The 18849-nt window shown below is 48.5% G+C and overlaps 2 protein-coding genes across 3 annotated transcripts; both read left to right on the forward strand.

Annotated features, from left to right (window-relative positions):
* The first annotated feature begins 89 nt into the window (after positions 1-89).
* LOC103610629 (ATP-binding cassette sub-family F member 2) lies at positions 90-11241 on the forward strand. 2 transcript variants are annotated; one of them, XM_008594749.1, is made up of 15 exons: positions 90-306; positions 984-1185; positions 2546-2758; positions 3191-3373; positions 3455-3626; positions 4601-4696; positions 5546-5648; positions 6850-6945; positions 7143-7262; positions 7350-7439; positions 7827-7937; positions 8664-8726; positions 8945-9073; positions 9648-9851; positions 10560-11241. In XM_008594749.1, exons 2-15 carry the CDS (start codon positions 1026-1028, stop codon positions 10695-10697), a joined length of 1878 nt encoding a protein of 625 aa, XP_008592971.1. In that variant the 5' UTR covers positions 90-306; positions 984-1025; the 3' UTR covers positions 10698-11241. The 2 variants fall into 2 exon arrangements, with proteins under 2 accessions (XP_008592971.1, XP_008592972.1); XM_008594750.1 differs by lacking the exon at positions 90-306 and adding an exon at positions 363-445.
* Positions 11242-14220: 2979 nt separating this feature from the next.
* Positions 14221-16675, forward strand: LOC103610633 (late histone H2B.L4-like). The gene is made up of 2 exons (XM_008594756.1): positions 14221-14364; positions 16405-16675. The coding sequence occupies exons 1-2, from the start codon at positions 14221-14223 to the stop codon at positions 16639-16641; spliced, it is 381 nt and encodes a 126-aa protein (XP_008592978.1). The 3' UTR covers positions 16642-16675.
* The last annotated feature ends 2174 nt before the right edge of the window (positions 16676-18849 follow it).

Here is an 18849-nt window from a genome sequence, read left to right on the forward strand (position 1 = left end):
TTGTAGTTCCCAGCGCCTGATGCGGACCTGCTGGCAGAGAGCTCTTGGACTCTCATCCTGCCCCCTCCCCGAGCCTCGCGCATCCTGATGGCGTCACGCAGGCCCGCGAGGCCCCTGGGATACCTAGTAGTTCTAGAGGCGGGTCCTCCCCCTGGGCCGCCGCAACTCGAGAACTCCACCTCCCAGGAATCTGCGCGACGGCGCGCCGAGAGCCGCCCGAGGCCGTTGATTGGCTAGTGAGCCGGCCGCACGCGGAGGAGCCCAAGGAGCAGCTCTGTTGCGACAGAGGCCGAGTGGAGAGGCCCAGTGAGTTGGGGGAAGGGGCGCTGCGAGGGAGGGTGCCGGCCGGAGAAGGAGAGGGAGGACGAGAATAGGAAGGAGGGACGGGGTCGGGATGGAGGGGGCTGCGAGGGAGAAGAAAGCGCCGAGGAAGAGAAGCTGACGGGTGGGTGTGGGGGAGGTTCGGGGGGTGGCGAGCGTGGAGACTGAGGGGACTCACCGGGGGCTCACCGCACTCGTCCCGGGAAAAAGCTGGGCCGCACAGCTGGGTGTGTGGAGGGGGCGGCGGAGAGAAGGCCCGATTCGGATGCGAGGCGGAAGCCGGGAGAGTGAGGCGGCAGCCGGGAGAGTGAGGCGGCCGGTTGGAGTGGGGAGCGCCAAGTTGTGGGGAAACCGGAGACGGGAACCTCTGCCGAAGGGCAGAACCTGGTTCTTGACTGGAAGCCCTGGAAGAAGGAGCGTTTCCAAAGTGAGGCAGTCCGTGGGGATTGGTGGACAAAGCGTGAGGAAAGAGATGCTAAGATTAGAAGAGCAGCTGAGAGTCAGAATTGGTTTGAGAGACCCTGACAGTTGGCAGAGACCAAGCAGGGACAGAGCAGGACATCAGAGGCTTGATTTGAAAATTCCTGACAGGGATAGAGCGGGGCCCAGGCAGCCTTACCAGTAAGTTTAGAGTTTGGGGGTATTTGTTTGCCTTCCTTCAGGCTCCCTGAAAAAAACAGTAACATACCCCTGTGGTTATCATCATGCCCTCTGACCTGGCCAAGAAGAAGGCAGCTAAAAAGAAGGAAGCTGCCAAAGCTCGACAGCGGCCCAGAAAGGGACATGAAGAAAACGGAGATGCTGTTACAGAACCACAGGTGGCAGAGGAGAAAAATGAGGAGGCCAATGGCAGAGACACCACAGGTGAATTGAGGGAGGGCTGGGTTCCTTGGGAGAGTTGTTAAGACTTAATAAATGTCCCAATCAGAGTCAGAATCTTGGTTTCCACAGTAAACCAAACCAGCAGCTGGAGTTTGTGCCACCCTGTTATTAAACAAGGAAACTGAACACAGGTTCTCAGATACACAGCGGCAAGCAAATATGGGAATTGTTGAGCTGTCTTGCTGCCCTGTCTAGTGGGAAGGAGGTCAGTTCTCTGCCCCTTTCTCATTACCGTTTCTACACATGGTTGCCAGTGTGTCAGGTTATTTGCCATATTATAGCCTTGTCCTCATAGGGGCAGTGATTTTACCAACAAGAGAGTAACTTATAAATTGTTTTACGGCTTTTTCTGGGGAAAGAGCTGCCTTTCTGTTGTTTATATTTTTGTAAATGTTTATTGAGCACTTCTCAAGTGCTAGACATGGTGCTACACACTGAGGTGCTATAAAAAGTCTGCCCTCCAATAACTTACAGTCTGGATGAGGAGACATGGTAGCATGTGATAAAGAATATTCCAGGCCCTTGGCAGTCTAATCCCATCCTTCTTCCCTGCCTCTTGAAAACTCCCTAAACAGGCCCTGTGCTCCATCCATACTATTCATTGTCCTTTGAATAGTCACATTTCTTTTTACACACTAAGTTCTACAGTGTTTATGCTAACTACATACGATGATTCTTTCAAGGCCCAGTTCAGGATAGCAAAGCCTTTCCCAGTCAAACCCGATCTCATAATATTTCCATTCACCATATCCCCTGTGCTATTTTATAGTGTTACTTTTACGTTGTATCTTCTGTTTCTTCATCTAACTTGATTGATATTTGAGTGCCCGGACCATGTCTTGTGTCACACTTTTTTTTATGACCTGCCTTGCAGAAGACACACTTAGTAAATGTTTGAAGAGGAAAGGAGAATTAGTATGCAAATCATGACAGGAAGTCAGAAAAAGAGGAGTTGAAAATGATGGAGAGGAGAAAGTTGGGTGGTAGAATAAGAATTCTGGGAGAAAGATGGTGTAATAAAGTCAGACCATGGGGAAGTTTTATTCCTGGCCAGAATAGCGAAGGACAGGAAATTATGAATGATGGGGGTGGACAAGGGCACTAGAGGACAAGATAAGGACAAGAGAGGTTAGAATTAAAAGGACAGGTTGCAGAGTAAAAGGTGTCCAAGGAAGCAGAGTGTTAGGGCAGATCTGTGTTAGTGTGCACTCTGTTTTAAAGCTTGTAAAACATCCGAGTGTGCTCAGCCTGTTCTGAGCCCAAGTCCTTCAGGACTTGCCTCTTTGTGTGAGAGCTAAGTCTGTCTTGCAGCCCTCTTCCCAAACTGCTTTTCTGTTCCCAGAAGTGGATTTGCTGACCAAGGAGCTAGAGGACTTTGAGATGAAGAAAGCTGCTGCTCGAGCTGTCACTGGCGTTCTGGCCTCTCACCCCAACAGTACTGATGTCCACATTATCAACCTCTCACTCACCTTTCATGGTCAAGAACTGCTCAGTGACACCAAACTGGAATTAAACTCAGGCCGTCGTTATGGCCTCATTGGCTTAAATGGAATTGGTGAGGCCCTTGGAAGGCGAGGTGGGAGGTATCGCTCCTTGGCTCATCTGTCACTCAGCAAGTATTTATTTAGCACCAGCTGTGTACAAAGCAAGGTGTTTACAATATGGGTGGGAGACAAGGGAAAAGGAAGCAGCAATACAGAGTAGTATATGGTAAGTAGTACACGAGTAGTTCCAGACAGTAGGTGCTGGAGAACTTGGTGGGGGTGGGTGGCAGCAGTGTGCGAGGCTATTGTAAATGAAAAAGACTTTACAGAGGAGGGTTGGGACAAGAATTGGAGGAAAGTTGGAAGGGTAGGGGGTAACTGGATTTAAATGAATAAAGGGAAGGAAGGTACGAAAAGAATTGATGAGGTCCTGGTTTGGCTGGAGTGGAGGAACAGGTGGAGGAACGACAGGGGAATTCATTGTACCAAGTGTCTTCTCTCAGGAAAGTCCATGCTGCTCTCTGCTATCGGGAAACGTGAAGTGCCCATCCCTGAGCACATTGACATCTACCATCTGACTCGTGAGATGCCCCCTAGTGACAAGACACCCTTGCAGTGTGTGATGGAGGTCGACACAGAGCGAGCCATGCTGGAGAGAGAAGCTGAGAGGCTGGCTCACGAGGACGGTAGGGCTCCAGACCCAGGGGCGGGGGTGGGCTTCCTCCCAGGAAAGCCCAGGGAGCCTCACGGCCACGCACTGCCCACAGCGGAGTGTGAGAAGCTCATGGAGCTCTATGAGCGCCTGGAGGAGTTGGATGCCGACAAGGCGGAGATGAGGGCCTCACGGATCTTGCACGGACTGGGTTTCACACCTGCTATGCAGCGCAAGAAGCTAAAAGACTTCAGTGGGGGCTGGAGGATGAGGGTTGCCCTTGCCAGGTGAGTCCCTCCATCCTTCACTACCCCATCGCTCCCTATCCCTCAGGGTAAAGTGGTGGAGTTAGATCTGTTTCTTTCTTTCCTGACTCCCCTCCCACTGTTTTTTATGCTTCAGTCCTGCTAGTTCATGTTATAAAGATAAAATATTAGATAGCTATTATGATATCTGGTCTTATCCTCTTGTGGCCTGACCCACAGCAAATTTTTGTAGACTAGCATTCCTTCAGTGATCCCGAGTCTCTAGAAAAATAAGTAATTCCTTACCCCACCATCCTCTGTCAAGTGAATTATTGAGGCTTGATCCACTGCTCTAGAAAGTGCCTGTGTGTGCCTTAGAACATGAGAGCAGTGGTTTCATGTGTTAACAAGGATTAGCTACCTCTGGATCACCTAGGAAGCTCTTTAAAACATAGGTTTCCCATCCTCTTCTTAAGATCTATGCAGTCAGAATGCTGGAGTTTAGTGCCCAGAGATCTTACTTCTGACGAGTTCCCATGGTGTGGAAACTGCAGATTTGGGAACTAGGGCCTTAGATCCTATCCCCTTGCTCCTCTCATCTTGAAGTTCTAGTTTAAGAGAAGAACATTCTTTGGATTCCTTGCTAGAGTCTGGCAACCCCACCAGATAGTTCTAACCTGAATACTTTTTGCTGTAGTAATTTATTTCCTCTGTGTCCTTTTGTCTTCTTCATGGTCATCAACCTCAATGTACAAGGCTCGCAGACTCATAAGGACTTTTACAGCCTTATCTCCAGAATACAGTTCTGTGCTCCTGAGCCCTCTTTTCTACTCTTTAACCTCTGCTCTTCATCTCTGTTTTTTCTCTTCATTCTCCCCTTTCCCCTAGGGTGTAGAACCTAGAATTGATTTCAGGACTCAAGCCAGGCCTGACCAGAATTGCATGTAGCAGGCAAGTTGGTCCTCTCCCATGTAACCTTATCCTGAGGGGCTTCTGTCTCCTTTCTTGTCCTTCAGAGCCCTCTTTATTCGGCCCTTCATGTTGCTCCTGGATGAGCCCACCAACCACCTGGACCTAGATGCTTGTGTGTGGTTGGAAGAAGAACTGAAAACGTAAGGGGAGTGGGTGGGAGATGGGAGTGGGCAGGTCTCGAAGGGGGAGTCAAGCAGAGTCCAAAGAAAGTGGATGCCCCCCAGGCTGCCCTGATATTAGAGCAGTCAAAAAGTGAAGTAAGGCCAAAGTGAAGGCCAGACTGAAAAGTGATAAGCACCTTTAGCGCTGGCCTTTTTGTTTTTGTTTAGTCTGAAATGGATGATTCTTTTTTCTTAGACCTTTTGGTTTTTCCCATATTTGAAATACATCTTTATTATAGACAATTTTTTGTCTTAACTGTTTTTATACACATCATATAAAGGGAGTCTCCCATCTAAGATCATGATGTAGTGACAAAGGGAAAAATAGCCAATATGGCCATGGTCGTTTTGTGACTAAAGAACTGAATAAAGTCGTACCAACTTAAAAAAAAGGCTTCTATTGGTACAGTGATTTAGTACCTTCTTTCAAAAAGAAAAGTATTGTGGTTTTTAGTGCATCTGTTCCAGTTCTTCGCTCCCAGTTTTGGGTATATTTATGGATATATTTGTGTCCATACATTTTTCTTTTTACCATCACTGTTACTGTCATCTCCACTCCATTCTGTTGAAAATTAGAACAGAAGATTGAGGAAACTCAGGCTGTCTCATCATACTTTGAAAGGCTTCAAAATACCCTGCACAGATTGACTGTGTAGTGGTAGCTTAGGTGCTTGCTGACAGCCGGGAATTGGACAGTACATATAAGGGGTGCTTAGGTGTAAGGATGGGAAAGGGTGAAGGTTTTCTGGGCCTGACTCTCAGCTCACCTGTTGTCAGCTGTCTCCCATTTTTGAGCACCTGCCTGATTGGTTCTCTTTGGCTTTGCAGTTTTAAGCGCATCCTGGTCCTTGTCTCCCATTCCCAGGATTTTCTGAATGGTGTCTGTACCAACATCATTCACATGCACAACAAGAAACTAAAGTATTATACGGTGAGTGGGTCTCTCAACTTTTTCTGTGGTAATCTCTAACATTTTCCTTTAAAAAAAAAGCAGACTTAGCAGCTCTTTTCTACCTGTTGCTATAAAAAGATGTAGACAAAGGAGTCCTGCAGCCTATTTTATTTTAGTCCCAAAGTCATTGCTTTCAGGCCATAGGCCATGGGTGGGCAGCCTGTGCGTATAGTGTATGTTCGCCTTATGGCAAAACAGTTGACTTTTCATGGTTCCCAGGCAGGCCCTGCTCCCCTCAGCCTTCTTGAATAGCTCCTGAACTCTGCTTCGGGACTGTCACCACATTTACCCCTCCTTCCGTGACCACAGAAGAATAGGGGTCAGGAGCTGAATGGTCCACTGTTGTGCCTTGCCTTTTCATTTTTTATATTTCAAAAAATGTATAACAAATGAAAAGTAGAAGTACTCTTCATTCATAGTTATACTCACCATAGGAATATTAATAGTTTCTTACAGGGTCTTCCAGATATTTCCTTTGTATTTCTGAGCATTTGTAGAAAATTTCATATATACATATGTCCTTTTCTCTTTATACAGTTGTAACCTTAATAATCATTCTCTTCTGTAGTTTGCTTTTTAAATTTAATATATCTTGGACTGCTTTCCATACGAGTATGTATAAATCAATCTTATTCTTTTCAGTGACTGCATAGTCTTTCAGTATGTGGATTTCCTGCAACTTACTTGTTAGGCTCTTGTTGATGGAAATTTAGCTAGAGGCCATTTTTTTTGCAGATAGAAACCATGGCAGTTCAATTGTGCAGGGTTTGTCAGGCCTTAAATCTGATCGATCTGTTTTCCCTCCTGGGGACAGCTAGTGAAGTCTGCATGGGGCTTCAGCCTTTAGGGATGGGGAATGGTAGGTGGTGGTGCTGGAAGGCTCTGAGCTTCATGAGGTCTGTATGACCATGGTTGTCCCAAGGCCATGGGTGCCTTTCTAAGCTAAAGACTTGATCTGGAGCCTGTCACTGGCTGGGCTGAGCAGGAGCCACAGAATTGAAAGGACCTCAAATTCTAGGTTAGGACATGCCGCTGTAATGCACTTCCTCTTTTCTTACTGCACAGTCTTAGAACCAGGGCTGAGTCAGTGCCATCCCTCATCCCCCTAAACTCTGATTGAGAACCCACGACCGAAACCCAGGTTAAAGCTGCCCGACTTGCCCGGCGCATTTCCCTGCAGGGTAATTATGATCAGTATGTGAAGACCCGGCTGGAGCTGGAGGAGAACCAAATGAAGAGGTTTCACTGGGAGCAAGATCAGATTGCGCACATGAAGGTAGGGAGACTGCAGGGCCAGGCCCATGATGTCCCATCTGGATCAAGCAGGGGAAGTGGATGAGGGCATTTCGGGAGGTTGGAGGTGCTGCAGGCAGTCAGGAAAAAGTTAAGTCATCCATCACTTTCCATCCTGGGTTGGAGATGAGTTGCTTGGTGCCTGCACACACTCCAAGCTCCCTTTCTGGTCTCTTTCAGAACTACATTGCTAGATTTGGTCATGGCAGTGCCAAATTGGCACGGCAGGCCCAGAGCAAGGAGAAGACACTACAGAAAATGATGGCATCAGGACTGACAGAAAGGGTCGTGAGCGACAAGGTGGGGTCTGATTGGGGGGGATTGGTGGCCTAAGGTGAGGTGGATAAGAAAGGAACCAACTTGATAAATACCCTCTTCTCTTTCTAGACACTGTCATTTTATTTCCCACCGTGTGGCAAGATCCCCCCACCCGTCATTATGGTGCAAAATGTGAGCTTCAAGTATACAAAAGATGGGGTAAGTTAAGTCAGGGCATGTGTGTGAGCACCTGTGTTTGGTTGGGAGGTTGGGGTGCATGTTACAGGGGCAGTGTCGGCTGGTGGGAGCCTCTCTTTCTGTGCTGGACACACCTGCTAACCCATGTGATGCAGGGGATTTTCAGGCTTGGTAGCTAGAGTGCCTCACACAAGGACTCACGCTGGCCCTTCTTTGAGTACCTGGAGGGAAAACTGCTCTGCTGGGTTGGTGGGTGGAGGCAGTGGATTGCGGTCTGCTGTAAGAGTGCTTCCCTCCTCCACTCTCTCCACCTCCTCCATTGGTGACTGGGACTCAGCGGTGTTGATCTGACAGTTGGAGTAGATCTGCGCTCTAACCTTGTGTCCATCTCTCTTATCCCCACCTCAGCCTTGCATCTACAATAATCTAGAATTTGGTATTGACCTCGACACACGAGTAGCTCTGGTAGGGCCCAATGGAGCTGGGAAATCAACTCTTCTGAAGCTGCTAACTGGAGAGGTAAGGAGCCAAGGTGGGCATAGCTCCTTCCCAGAGGAGTTACTTACGTTGTGTCAGGAAGAGGGACCTTATGCAGGGGTAACTACTCTTGGAGGGCCTAAGCACCCTGGTGGCAAGCGAGCCATCTGGAGCAGGTGGGGGCAGGTGGGAGAAAGAGGGAATGTTATGGATGGGCAGTGCTGAGGCTTGGGGTTGGTCTCTCTAGTCTGTGTGTGAAAGTGTGAGTGTGTGTGTATGAATACATGCATGTGTCTCAGGCATTTTTCTGTTTCAATCAGAGCATTTAGAATATGAGGCATCTTCAAAAAGTTCATGGAAAGATTTGTATATCTTTTAATTCTATTTTTCCATGAGCCTTTAGAAGTACCCTCTTATAAGAACATCTGTGCATTTAGAGATAGGTTTTTAGTCCAGAAAATGTTTGTTGTACTTACATCCAAGTCCTTTGTTATGCATATAGTGCGTTCTATAGTAGACACTTCATAACTACTTAATAAATTGTATCTTTGCCTGTCTTGAGAAATCTGTTTCAGTATATCTTCCTAAAGATTTTTAGAGTGGCAGAATAGTTGTCTGTTAGTTGGTGATGTAAGTTTTGCATAGGAAGTCGTGTGCGTCTTGTTTGGGGTGAACACGTGTGTTTGCCCCCTCGGTCTGTGTCTGCTTCTTACCGGGTTTCCTTTTTTCTCGTGCGTATGGTTTCACTCACTACTCTTTTCTTCCTAGCTACTACCCACAGATGGGATGATCCGGAAACACTCCCATGTCAAGATAGGGCGTTACCATCAGGTACAGGCTTGAGTTGGGGCCGTTGCTCAGGGTGTGGGATGGGGCTACATCTGGCCAGTTCCAGCCACCCCTCTCCCCCAGGAATTCCAGCCTAGTCAGCTGCTACCTGCTTCTCCTTGAATCCTAAACAGGTGCCTGGGTAGAAGCAGAATTACCCAGTGGGGCTCCTTTGAAGCACGATACCAGTCACACCTGGGTGGCTTCCATTTTTCCTGCAGCATTTACAGGAGCAGCTAGACTTAGATCTCTCGCCTTTGGAGTACATGATGAAGTGCTACCCAGAGATCAAGGAGAAGGAAGAAATGAGGAAGATCATTGGGCGATACGGTCTCACCGGGAAACAACAGGTCAATAGAGGAGGTCATGGGAAGAATCCCAGATAGCCAGAAGACCATGGCTGGGTGGGCCAGGGGACACTGGGTCCTGGCAACCCAGGTTTGGAAGCGATCCCAGAGTCTCTTCCATTAGATTCCAGCTCCTAAGACAGCCCAGTACCTTTCCTTTACTCCAGTTTGTTACGTCATGGAGCATTTGGGTTTCATCATCCAGGAGGGCAAGGATAGTGCACCAGTCTCTCACATGCCCTTGCACCATAGTGCTTGAGGGCAAGGGGGCTTGCAGTCTAGAAAACAAATTCCTGAATTCACATCTGGAACTGAGGATCCCCATGGATTGCTCTGGTTCGTTGAGATTTAAGTGCCAAGAGATTGAGAGGTATGGGCTCAGTAATGGCAAGGGCTTTAGGTTTACAGATGTGTCCCTCTCAGGCCTCGAGATGCGAGGCCATGCTACTATCTTGCTTTGTGATCTTGGGTCTTTCTGAGCCTCACTTTTTGTAAAATGGCAGTGATACTAATGGAGAAAACAGGGAGAGATGGGGAGAGAGATGAGTCGTGCTGTGTATGTCATGGTTCCACTTAGGTGAGTCCAATCCGGAACCTGTCGGACGGGCAGAAGTGCCGAGTGTGTCTGGCCTGGCTGGCCTGGCAGAACCCCCACATGCTCTTCCTGGACGAGCCCACCAATCATCTGGACATTGAGACCATTGACGCACTGGCAGATGCCATCAATGAGTTTGAGGGTGGGATGATGCTGGTCAGCCATGACTTCAGACTCATTCAGCAGGTGAGGCCAGGTGGGGAGGGAGGCACAGCAGAGTGCATCTAGGAGAAGGTGGGGTGGAGCTCATTAGAGGCACACAGAGGGACAGCGCAGAATGCATGTTTACTGAATTCAGGGAACGGGCTCAGGGTTTAGACAAGTGGTGAGGACAGGATCTTATAGCTCTTTGGGGCTACTTAGAAAGCCTTAACTATTTGGGGATGTTAGCCAATTTGGCATTGTTGGCCCAGATGGGGGAGAGAGTTGGGTAGAGAACAGGGTCCTTTTTTTACTACTGTCCCAAGATGCTTCAGTCCAAAAATAGCATTCTACTAAGAAGGATTTGGATGAGACTGAGGGCTTCCATCAATCATTGGGGAAGAAGCTGCTGGTCATGTCTCTGAAGCTTTGGAGAAGTTGGGGGTGGAGAAAAGGAAGCTGAGTGTGAAGCCTGTAAACAGATTGAGACCCTGCAAGGGAACTGACAGTAGGGGTGACACTGTAGTTCCTGGCTTGGAAGTTGCCAGAACCTGGTTATGGTACCCATGGGTTAGACCATCCCAAAGAATTTTGAGGTGGTGCAACAGTGAGCTGGTTGGGGGTTGGGGGTTGAGAGGGGGAACGGAGGAGATTGTGGAGCTTTCTTCCTAGAAGCCCCTCAGAACAAACAGTCTGCTGGACAGGGGTGGGGAAAGTGACTAGCCAGGATTAAGTCTAGGATTTGTTTTCTAGGTTGCACAGGAAATTTGGGTCTGTGAGAAGCAGACAATCACCAAGTGGCCTGGAGACATCCTGGCCTACAAGGAGCACCTCAAGTCCAAGCTGGTAGATGAGGAGCCCCAGCTCACCAAGAGGACCCACAATGTGTGAGCCCTCTGCCCAGACTTGGGTCAGGAGCTCCATCTGGGGACTGACAGCTGCTACCCTGGCCAGCCACTCAGGACAGGACCCTGGGGCTACACTCCTGCATTGCTGCAATACTGCTCCCCCAGCCTCTCCCCTGCCCCTCTACCTGCTGCACTCTGTTATCTACAGCTGGACAGTACCTGTCCATTTCCTGTCCTTCCAGTTACATTTGTCCATGTCTGGATTCAGCTGGCTGTTTCCTCCAACCCCTCGCTGGCTACTTTACCCTGAGAGTGATGCAGCCAGAGGCACTTGAGGGTTAGCCCAAGGGCCCAAGCGCTGGATTTGGCCTGTGAAGGAGCTTAGGATCCTCGTTTTCTGGGTTTTGGTGATGTTGGAGGAATAACCCCCAGCCCACCACCACCCTTCCTTTTTGCTTCTGATTTGGAGCTCTGGATCAGGGCCTTAGTCCTGGTCAGTTTTTAAATAATTATTTAACAGTGTAACTTTTAGACCTGCGTGACATCTACAAAGTGTCCAATAAAGAAAGAGGAAGCCATGGTCCCTACTTTCCTTCTCAGGTCTCTGGGGCCTTCCCCTCCTCCCTGCAGAGTGCCAACACGCACTTCCCCTCAGCAAGAGCTGGGGCCAGAGGCAGTGGAATAGATGGGGACTGAAGACTTGTCCATAGGAGCTGGAAGAACTTTCTCCCTTCTGCTGATTTGAAATTGTGCCTTTTCTTATACACGTGGTTCACAAACTTTGTGGATCAGAGTCACCTGGAGGACTCATCAGATCACAAATCACTAGGTCTCACCTCAGAGTTTCTGGTTCAGTAGGTCTGGGATGAGACCAAGAACATTAACATTTCTAACCAGTTCCCAGGTGATGCTGATGTGGCTGCTCTGGGGACTGCAATTTGAGAACTACTGTCCTAGAGCATGTTTTCACAGTGTGATCTGAGGCTCTCCTGCTGCCAGCTGCACTACAAAACTTGGGCACTTGTTTAAAATGCAGATTCCTGATCTCCAGACCTATTGATTCTGTTTGGTGGAATGGGAGAGATGCAGAATAGTCAGGAGTCTGTGTTGTCAACTACTTTTCCTGATGAGATACAGGAAATTTTATTGTATTACCTGTCCACAGCCTTAATTTTCATCAGCACTAATTCCAGCCAGTCTGGTTCTTTTGAATTTGAATAGCACTTCTAGCCTTTGTACCTCCAGGCACACCAGTGGCCATCCTTACCTGTGTGAATTCATCCCTCCACCTCTGGAACCTCAGCAGCCATCTCTGGAAAAACATACAGCCATAATTTTCCTGTACTTGTTACAGTACATCTAAGACTGTGGGGGTGGGGGCAGTCCCAGATGGTGTCTTAACCCCCAAGGAGCTCATGATCTAGTGGGAAGCAAACAAGACTAGAGAACAAGACATAGGAAGGACATAAATCAGATGCTCAGGTGTGATTTAGATTGTAGGTGACAAATATTCAAAAGGGAGGGACATAGCAGTGAGTAGCTATTCCTGAGTAGCTGTCCAGAAAGGTGGGATTGGTGCTCTAGTTTGACAGATGCTTAAGGTCTTCTCAGATGGCTGTGAAGTCTCAGAGCCGCCCCCTGCAGGGGGAATGAGAGCATCCCCTGAGAAGCAGCAGCTGACACTGCCAGGAGTCCTCTGCTCCGCCCGCCCGCCCCAGCACGCCCTGGAGCGGAGGTGCTCAGGCAGTCCATCCTAAGTATCCAGAGCCTCGGTTCAGGGGAGAATGGCATCCGGAGAGGGAGCTGCTGGGATAATGGGAACAGTGAGAGATGAGAACTACAGCCAAGGAAGTCCCTGAGTATAATTAAGAACCCCAGGTAAAGTCTGTTGGGATCTCCAGGGCGCTGTATCTGAGGTGCTAAGGGACCAGAGGTCTTCAGAAACTGGAGGACAGAAAGTAGTTTAGTCAGCTTATTTGTCCAACAAAAAAAAAAAAAGAAAAAGCCAATCTTAATCATTTTAAGAATGCTTACGAATTTAACAAAATACAACTCCTCTCATATAACAATATTTTAGGCTGGCCAGTTAGCTCGATTGGTCAGAGCACAGTGTTACAACACCAAGTGAGGGGTTCAGACCCCTGTACTGGCCAGCCACCAAAAATAGAGGATAAAAAGATATATGAATTTATTTTTATCTACATTATATAAAAATATGTAATTTATAAATACTTGTATGTATTTCTAAGATTAGCAGTGCCTTATTTTGGGTTAAAAAATGCCCTGCTAGCCCTCATAAAACCTTAAAAGTACAGTGTAGCCAGATGTTGAAAACCAGGTGGAAAGGTGAGCCTGATGAGGTGGGAGCTGCTGGCTCTCACACTGGCGGGTGATTCTTGTCTCTGGTACGCTTCCTACAAGCCCTGCCCCATTTGGAATATCCTGTTTTCCTTTCCCCCAAGCCTGTACTTTTCATGTTGCTCCAAGGTTTTTTAATCACAGCGTTCAAGGACCTGAAATATTTGTTCACACATAGGTGCTAAGTGAGACAATTAACTGCCCACTTCACAATGGCCTTTTCCCTTTGCAGCTAACTTCCGCAAGGACCCCACGTCTGCTTCATGGAGAGCATCCATTGTTTCTCTGCTGCTGGCTTCCTAAACACCCTCCCATCAGACTCTTCCCAGCCTGGGGTGCTTTCCTGATGTCAGCACCTCGTCCAGGCCCAGCCTTTTGCTCCATCTTCAGCTTTCAGTGCAAGCCTCTACTGTGTACCCACTGACTCCACTCTGCTTTTTATATGTTTTTCTTCCCCATTCTTCCCAGTTCAGTCGCACTCATTCCACAAGACAAGCTTCCAGTCCCCATTTAGAGTAGCTTCTGGCTACTCTGGCCCTCCTTACTATGGGTACCACACCCTAAATTTAGTCCTATTACTCTTCTCTAATTGTTTAACATGGACCAGTCTTATCTCTTCAGCTCTACTGTTGGGCTCTCTTGGGGAGGGACCCTGTGGTCCTCCTGGAACCCCCCAGCACTCAGCCATGCTGAGGACTGCGGGTGCTCAGTGATTTCAGGTGGGTGGTCTGGAGTTGTGTGAAATTAAGTATGTAAATACATTGGGAGATGGTTGGGTGAGGAAGGGAGTCTGGTAAGTGTTTCTTTCTTTCTTTTTTTTTTTTAAAGACGACCGGTAAGGGGATCTTAACCCTTGACTTGGTGTTGTCAGCACCACGCTCTCCCAAGTGAGATAACCGGCCATTCCTATATAGGGATCCGAACCCGTGGCCTTGGTGTTATCAGCACCACACACTCCCACGTGAGCCACAGGCCGACCTTGGTGAATGTGTTTTAATTCGGAGGCAGGAAATTACTTGGGAGAAAAGGAGGGAGCAATTAATCTCTCTAAAGGTTAACCCAGAGCATTTTCTGAGTAGGGTTGAGCTGAGCTCCTCCCCTCCCACCCCTCTATCCCAGGTGCTCACCCCCAGCCACACCTGGAGGGGCAGCTGACTTCAAAAAGTGGCTCCAAGGGGTGGGAAGGGGCTGTTCCGAGGAGCAGGAGGATGAACACAGAGCGTGGGCCGCAGCAGCAGCAGCAGCCGCCGCCATCCAGGGGCCACAGAGGCCGCAGTTCTGGGAACAAGTCTAAAAAGCGTTGCCAGCGCAAGGAAACCTACTCGATGTATATCTACAAGGTGCTGAAGCAGGTGAGAGTGTGGGGAGCAAGCACATGCATGTGGGGTTACTGGCAAAGTGCCTTGAAAGGGTGCTGGCTGGAGGCCAGGACCCTGGGTTTAGTGCTGGCAGGCCGTGCCCCTCTTGAGGTGGTTGGACCCAATCTTGTGCACCATGATAGGCAGGAAACACTTAAAGCATGCTCCCCACCCCCATTCAGAAGTTTACAGGGCTTTTGGACAGACAAGATGATTATATAAACATTAGGTGGGATATAATTAAAGGACAAGAAAGAACACACTTTGTTAGGCTGAAGGTGATTAGGTGCTGAACACATTGTGGTGCAAACAGAGTATTGGTGATGACTGAAAAGAGGAGAAATTAGTGTGGGCTGGAGTCTGGGGAAGGCCTTCCAGACCAGCGGCACTCAGTACTTGAGGGGCTTAGGGTTTACGTGCCTTGTAGATGAGGAAACAGGCCCATTAAGGCTCCATGGAGTAACTGAGTCACGTGACCTGATAGTGGCAGTGTCTGGGCTTCCCTGGCTCTGAGTAAGTCCCCAGCATCCTTCTTGCAATCCCTCTCCCCTAACATGGGCTGCAGGTGCCCTTTATTCATGCATGAGAAGCAGCTACTCCTGGGACTCAGCACACTGACAAACACCTTTGGGCACCAATGGGTACCCAACAACCAGTCTGTCTGAAGGATCCAAAGCAACCTGGCCTCACCTCAAAGCCACTGCCTTGTTCAGCAGAGCCAGGGCTGGAGGAGGCAGGGGTAGCTGTACTACCCGCCCTGGGGTCTCTCCAACCTCCCTAACTTAGATTAGATTAGGTCCCAGAGACAGAGCCTGTCTCCAGTCTGAGTGCCATTAGCAGTTTCGGTGAATTGACAACTGGGTGTCTGGGAATGATCTCACAGGGTGGGGCTGGTGCTGACGTGGATGGGCCAGAAGGGAAGCACCAGACGACAAGACTCTAGTGTCCTGAAGAATGTGGGAGCAGGTATTACTGAACCCTGTAGCTTAGCCCAACTTTGGGGCTAAAAAATTGTGACTGAAGGGCTAGACCAGGCTTGGACTTGCAGAGGAGAGTGCTGCTGAGAGAGTAGCCCATTACCTTTCACCCAGGGTGGCACTGCTGCTCACTTCTAACAAGAACAGGTATGATAACAACAGAGGGGACTGAGGCTAAACCAGCCTTGTACCAGCTGCAGACTTCCTGCTGGTGGGGGCTACCAGAGGTGGTGGGAAGAGCGGCGGCTGGGCCTCAGGATCCTGGCTCTGGCTCTGTCTGCACTGTTGGCTCCAATGTAGGTTAGGCAGTCATCTCTCTCCCACTTCACACCTAACAAGGTATTCCTACTCGCATTTTAGGACTGTCATTGGGTCACCTAGTTCAAAAGCTTGTGTGATGGAAGAAGAAACAGACCCAAAAGAAAGTGCCTTATTCAAGGTCATAGTGGTTCACAGTGTAGCTGCAGAACACGGGTCTCCTACTGCCTAGTCTGGTGCTGTGATTGTGTCACATAGATGTGCTCACTGGAGAGTAACTTGGTAACTGTCTACTAAGTTAAGCACACAAACCCTTTGACCCTGCAGTTCCACCTCTAGGAACTTCACCTCTAGGAATAACTAACCTTCATTATGTTCAGGTAAGGCTAAAATATATATATTTACCATAGCACAGTCTAATAGCAAAACAAACAAAAACCAACCTAAATATCCATTGAGAGAGGAAAGGTGATATGAACTATGACTCTGCCATACCACAGAACACTATGCAAGTGAATTAAATGAAAAAAGCAAGATGCATATGTAACTGATCCCATTTGTTCTAAATATAGATGCTTCACAAGGAACTTAACCTCTTGCATTAGAGAAACTTTTTTTTTTCAAACTTGGACATTAGTAAAAAGAAAACACAAATCCCTATTTCCATGTATGTTGGCCTCTGGAAAGGGGCAGGCAAAGCCTTGCCTCCTACCTCTGGCTCCTTAGAGTCCCTAGCGCAGAGCTGAGGCTTATGCAGGCAGAGCCCCCAGGTCACAGAGCGGTCCTGCTGCTTCTCCAGGTACACCCGGACATCGGCATCTCTGCCAAAGCCATGAGCATCATGAACTCGTTTGTGAACGATGTGTTTGAACGGCTGGCTGGTGAGGCTGCCCGGCTGGCCCAGTACTCGGGCCGAACCACACTGACTTCCCGGGAAGTCCAGACGGCCGTGCGTCTGCTGCTGCCTGGGGAGCTGGCCAAGCATGCTGTGTCCGAGGGCACCAAGGCTGTCACTAAGTATACCAGCTCCAAGTGACCTAAGGCCTGACATAAATAAAGAGTGAACTGTTCCCCGCACTGTGGTGTTTTGAAAAGGGGTTGTGTGAAGCCAGGGTGTGGTCTGGGGCAAGGACATCCTCACTTTTTGAGGCTACCGTACTTTCTGGGTGTATCCCATGAATGACATGTGATAGTGCTTTGTAAAGGTACAACTGCTCTAATTGGTAGAAAGCTGAAGTAGGACCTGGGATCTGGACTGGATCCTGGATTTACTGCAGGCTGTTTCCATCATGCCTCTCTGGGCCTGAAGTTCCTCGTTTGTGTTACTGCTTCAGGCTATGGTTTGTGATACCATTTCCTGCCAACTGTCATTGTATCCTATATGACAGGCACTGTGCGGGGTGAAGGTGCTACACAGATCTGTTCTTCAGAATGCAAAAACTGAAGGTCCAGACCAGCTTCTAACTAACCTGCTGACATCAGTAAGAGATTTTTGTGGGGTTTTTTGGGTGGCTGGCCGGTATGGAGATCTGAACCCTTGACCGTGGTGTTATAACACTGCGCTCCAACCAGCTGAGCTAACAGGTTGAGTTTTTATTTTCCCTTAACATTTCCTAGCCTTTAAGTTCAGAACAAATCAGTAGCGATGTTTTGAGACTCCTAACTTTTCTTCCTCAATTTCATTTTGAAAAATTTGAAACTCATAGAAAAATTGTAAGAAAGCACAGCAGCCACTACTACATCCTTCACCTGGATTTACCACTTAACCACATTTGCTTTTTTCTCTCTCCTTCATTCGGCCTCTGCTCTATCTTGTGGGCATATGATCCATAAATTCTCTTCCAAGTTTGAAGAAGGTGGAGTGAAAGGGTGGGATTTAGACAAATCTAAAATCCTTCTTTATGTTCCCGTTGTAATTGGATAGACTCAGTGTGCTGTCCCTTCAACTTCATGTACTGAAAGGCATCCCCTTGTAATAATGCTGACATCTGGCTGCAGCATACACATACTTCACGTGTATTTTCTCACAGCCCAAGCCTCATCGAGATTCCATGGCCCATGTGGGCCAGAACTAATAGCCCACGTTCAGGTCCACAGCTAGTAAGGGGCAGACCCAGGAGGTCTGGCCCCTGAGCCTCACTCTTACCCACTCCACCACTTTGGTCAGTGCTTTGCCACTCAAGGTGTGATTCACAGATCAGGAGCATCCACATCACCTGGGAGCTTGTTAGAAATGCAGGCTCCTGGGCCCCACCTCAGATCTAGACCAGACTCTGCATTTTAACAAGATCTTCGGGTAATTTGTATGTTCACTGAAGTTCGAGAATTCCTTCTCTTTTGCTCCTTCTTGAAGCTGCCTCCCTTCTCCCCCTTTCCTTGACCCCGTTCCTTTTATATATTTATTTATTCATAAACCCCTACTTAACACTGAAGCGAAAAGCTTAGCTCCTGCTGATCAGAGTCAGGCTGCTGCTGGTATAATGTTTTATATTCTCCAAAAAATGGTCTCCTGGCCCCACAGCAGTGATGGGGGATACCCACAGATGGCCCCAAATGAGCCCCTAATAACACCGAGCAGCATCCACTACACTTTCTAATATAATCCTCGATTAGTTCACGTGAACAGTGTGAACGATCAGTGGACCCCAGTGAGGCAGGCACGGTTGTGCTTTCACACATGGGGGGAAGTTGGGACTGCAGGGCCTTCTGACCCAAATCTTGTGCCTTTTCCCCCTCCCATCACCCAGGCCTCTGAGTACATTCACAGGAGTAAAGGTAGGTTGTGTGAGTAGGAGGCTGAGGCTGAATGAAGGACTAGAAGTTCCCCTGGATGAGAAGGTGCAGTTGTAGTGATGGGTTTAGGACAAATATTTATCCATAGCTTCAGAGCTTGCAGGTGCCTTCAAATAGTGTTATTTTATTTGGTCTTCATGGGAAAAGTCACTACAGTTGACTCCATATTCTGCTCTGACCTTCCAAACCTCGCTACTCGGGAGCCTGCAACCACTGCCTGCCTCCCCCTTCAGCCTGCCACTTCCAGGACGTTCTCTAAGATGTATCCCCAATCCTGCACACACACACCAGTCCCCTCTCCTCAGCCTTAGAACATTGGAACAATGGGTCAGAACTCTTAAAATCAGATTGTTCTGCCCCCTGGCTCACAGGGAGTCAGGAAGAACCACAGAGGTTCTGTGGATTCCACACCAGCTCACAAAGGGCAGTGTGAGAAGGAGTGGGCACCATG

Source organism: Galeopterus variegatus, unplaced genomic scaffold, assembly GCF_000696425.1.
Source record: "Galeopterus variegatus unplaced genomic scaffold, G_variegatus-3.0.2 Scaffold11441, whole genome shotgun sequence".
Lineage (NCBI taxonomy): Eukaryota > Metazoa > Chordata > Mammalia > Dermoptera > Cynocephalidae > Galeopterus > Galeopterus variegatus.

Coding starts and splice junctions, on each gene's coding strand:
- LOC103610629 (XM_008594749.1), top strand. CDS start 1,026: ATGCCCTCTGACCTGGCCAAGAAGAAGGCAGCTAAAAAGAAGGAAGCT. Junction 3,374..3,454: donor GAGGCTGGCTCACGAGGACG/GTAGGGCTCCAG, acceptor CACTGCCCACAG/CGGAGTGTGAGAAGCTCATG. Junction 4,697..5,545: donor TTGGAAGAAGAACTGAAAAC/GTAAGGGGAGTG, acceptor TTGGCTTTGCAG/TTTTAAGCGCATCCTGGTCC.
- LOC103610633 (XM_008594756.1), top strand. CDS start 14,221: ATGAACACAGAGCGTGGGCCGCAGCAGCAGCAGCAGCCGCCGCCATCC. Junction 14,365..16,404: donor TCTACAAGGTGCTGAAGCAG/GTGAGAGTGTGG, acceptor CTGCTTCTCCAG/GTACACCCGGACATCGGCAT.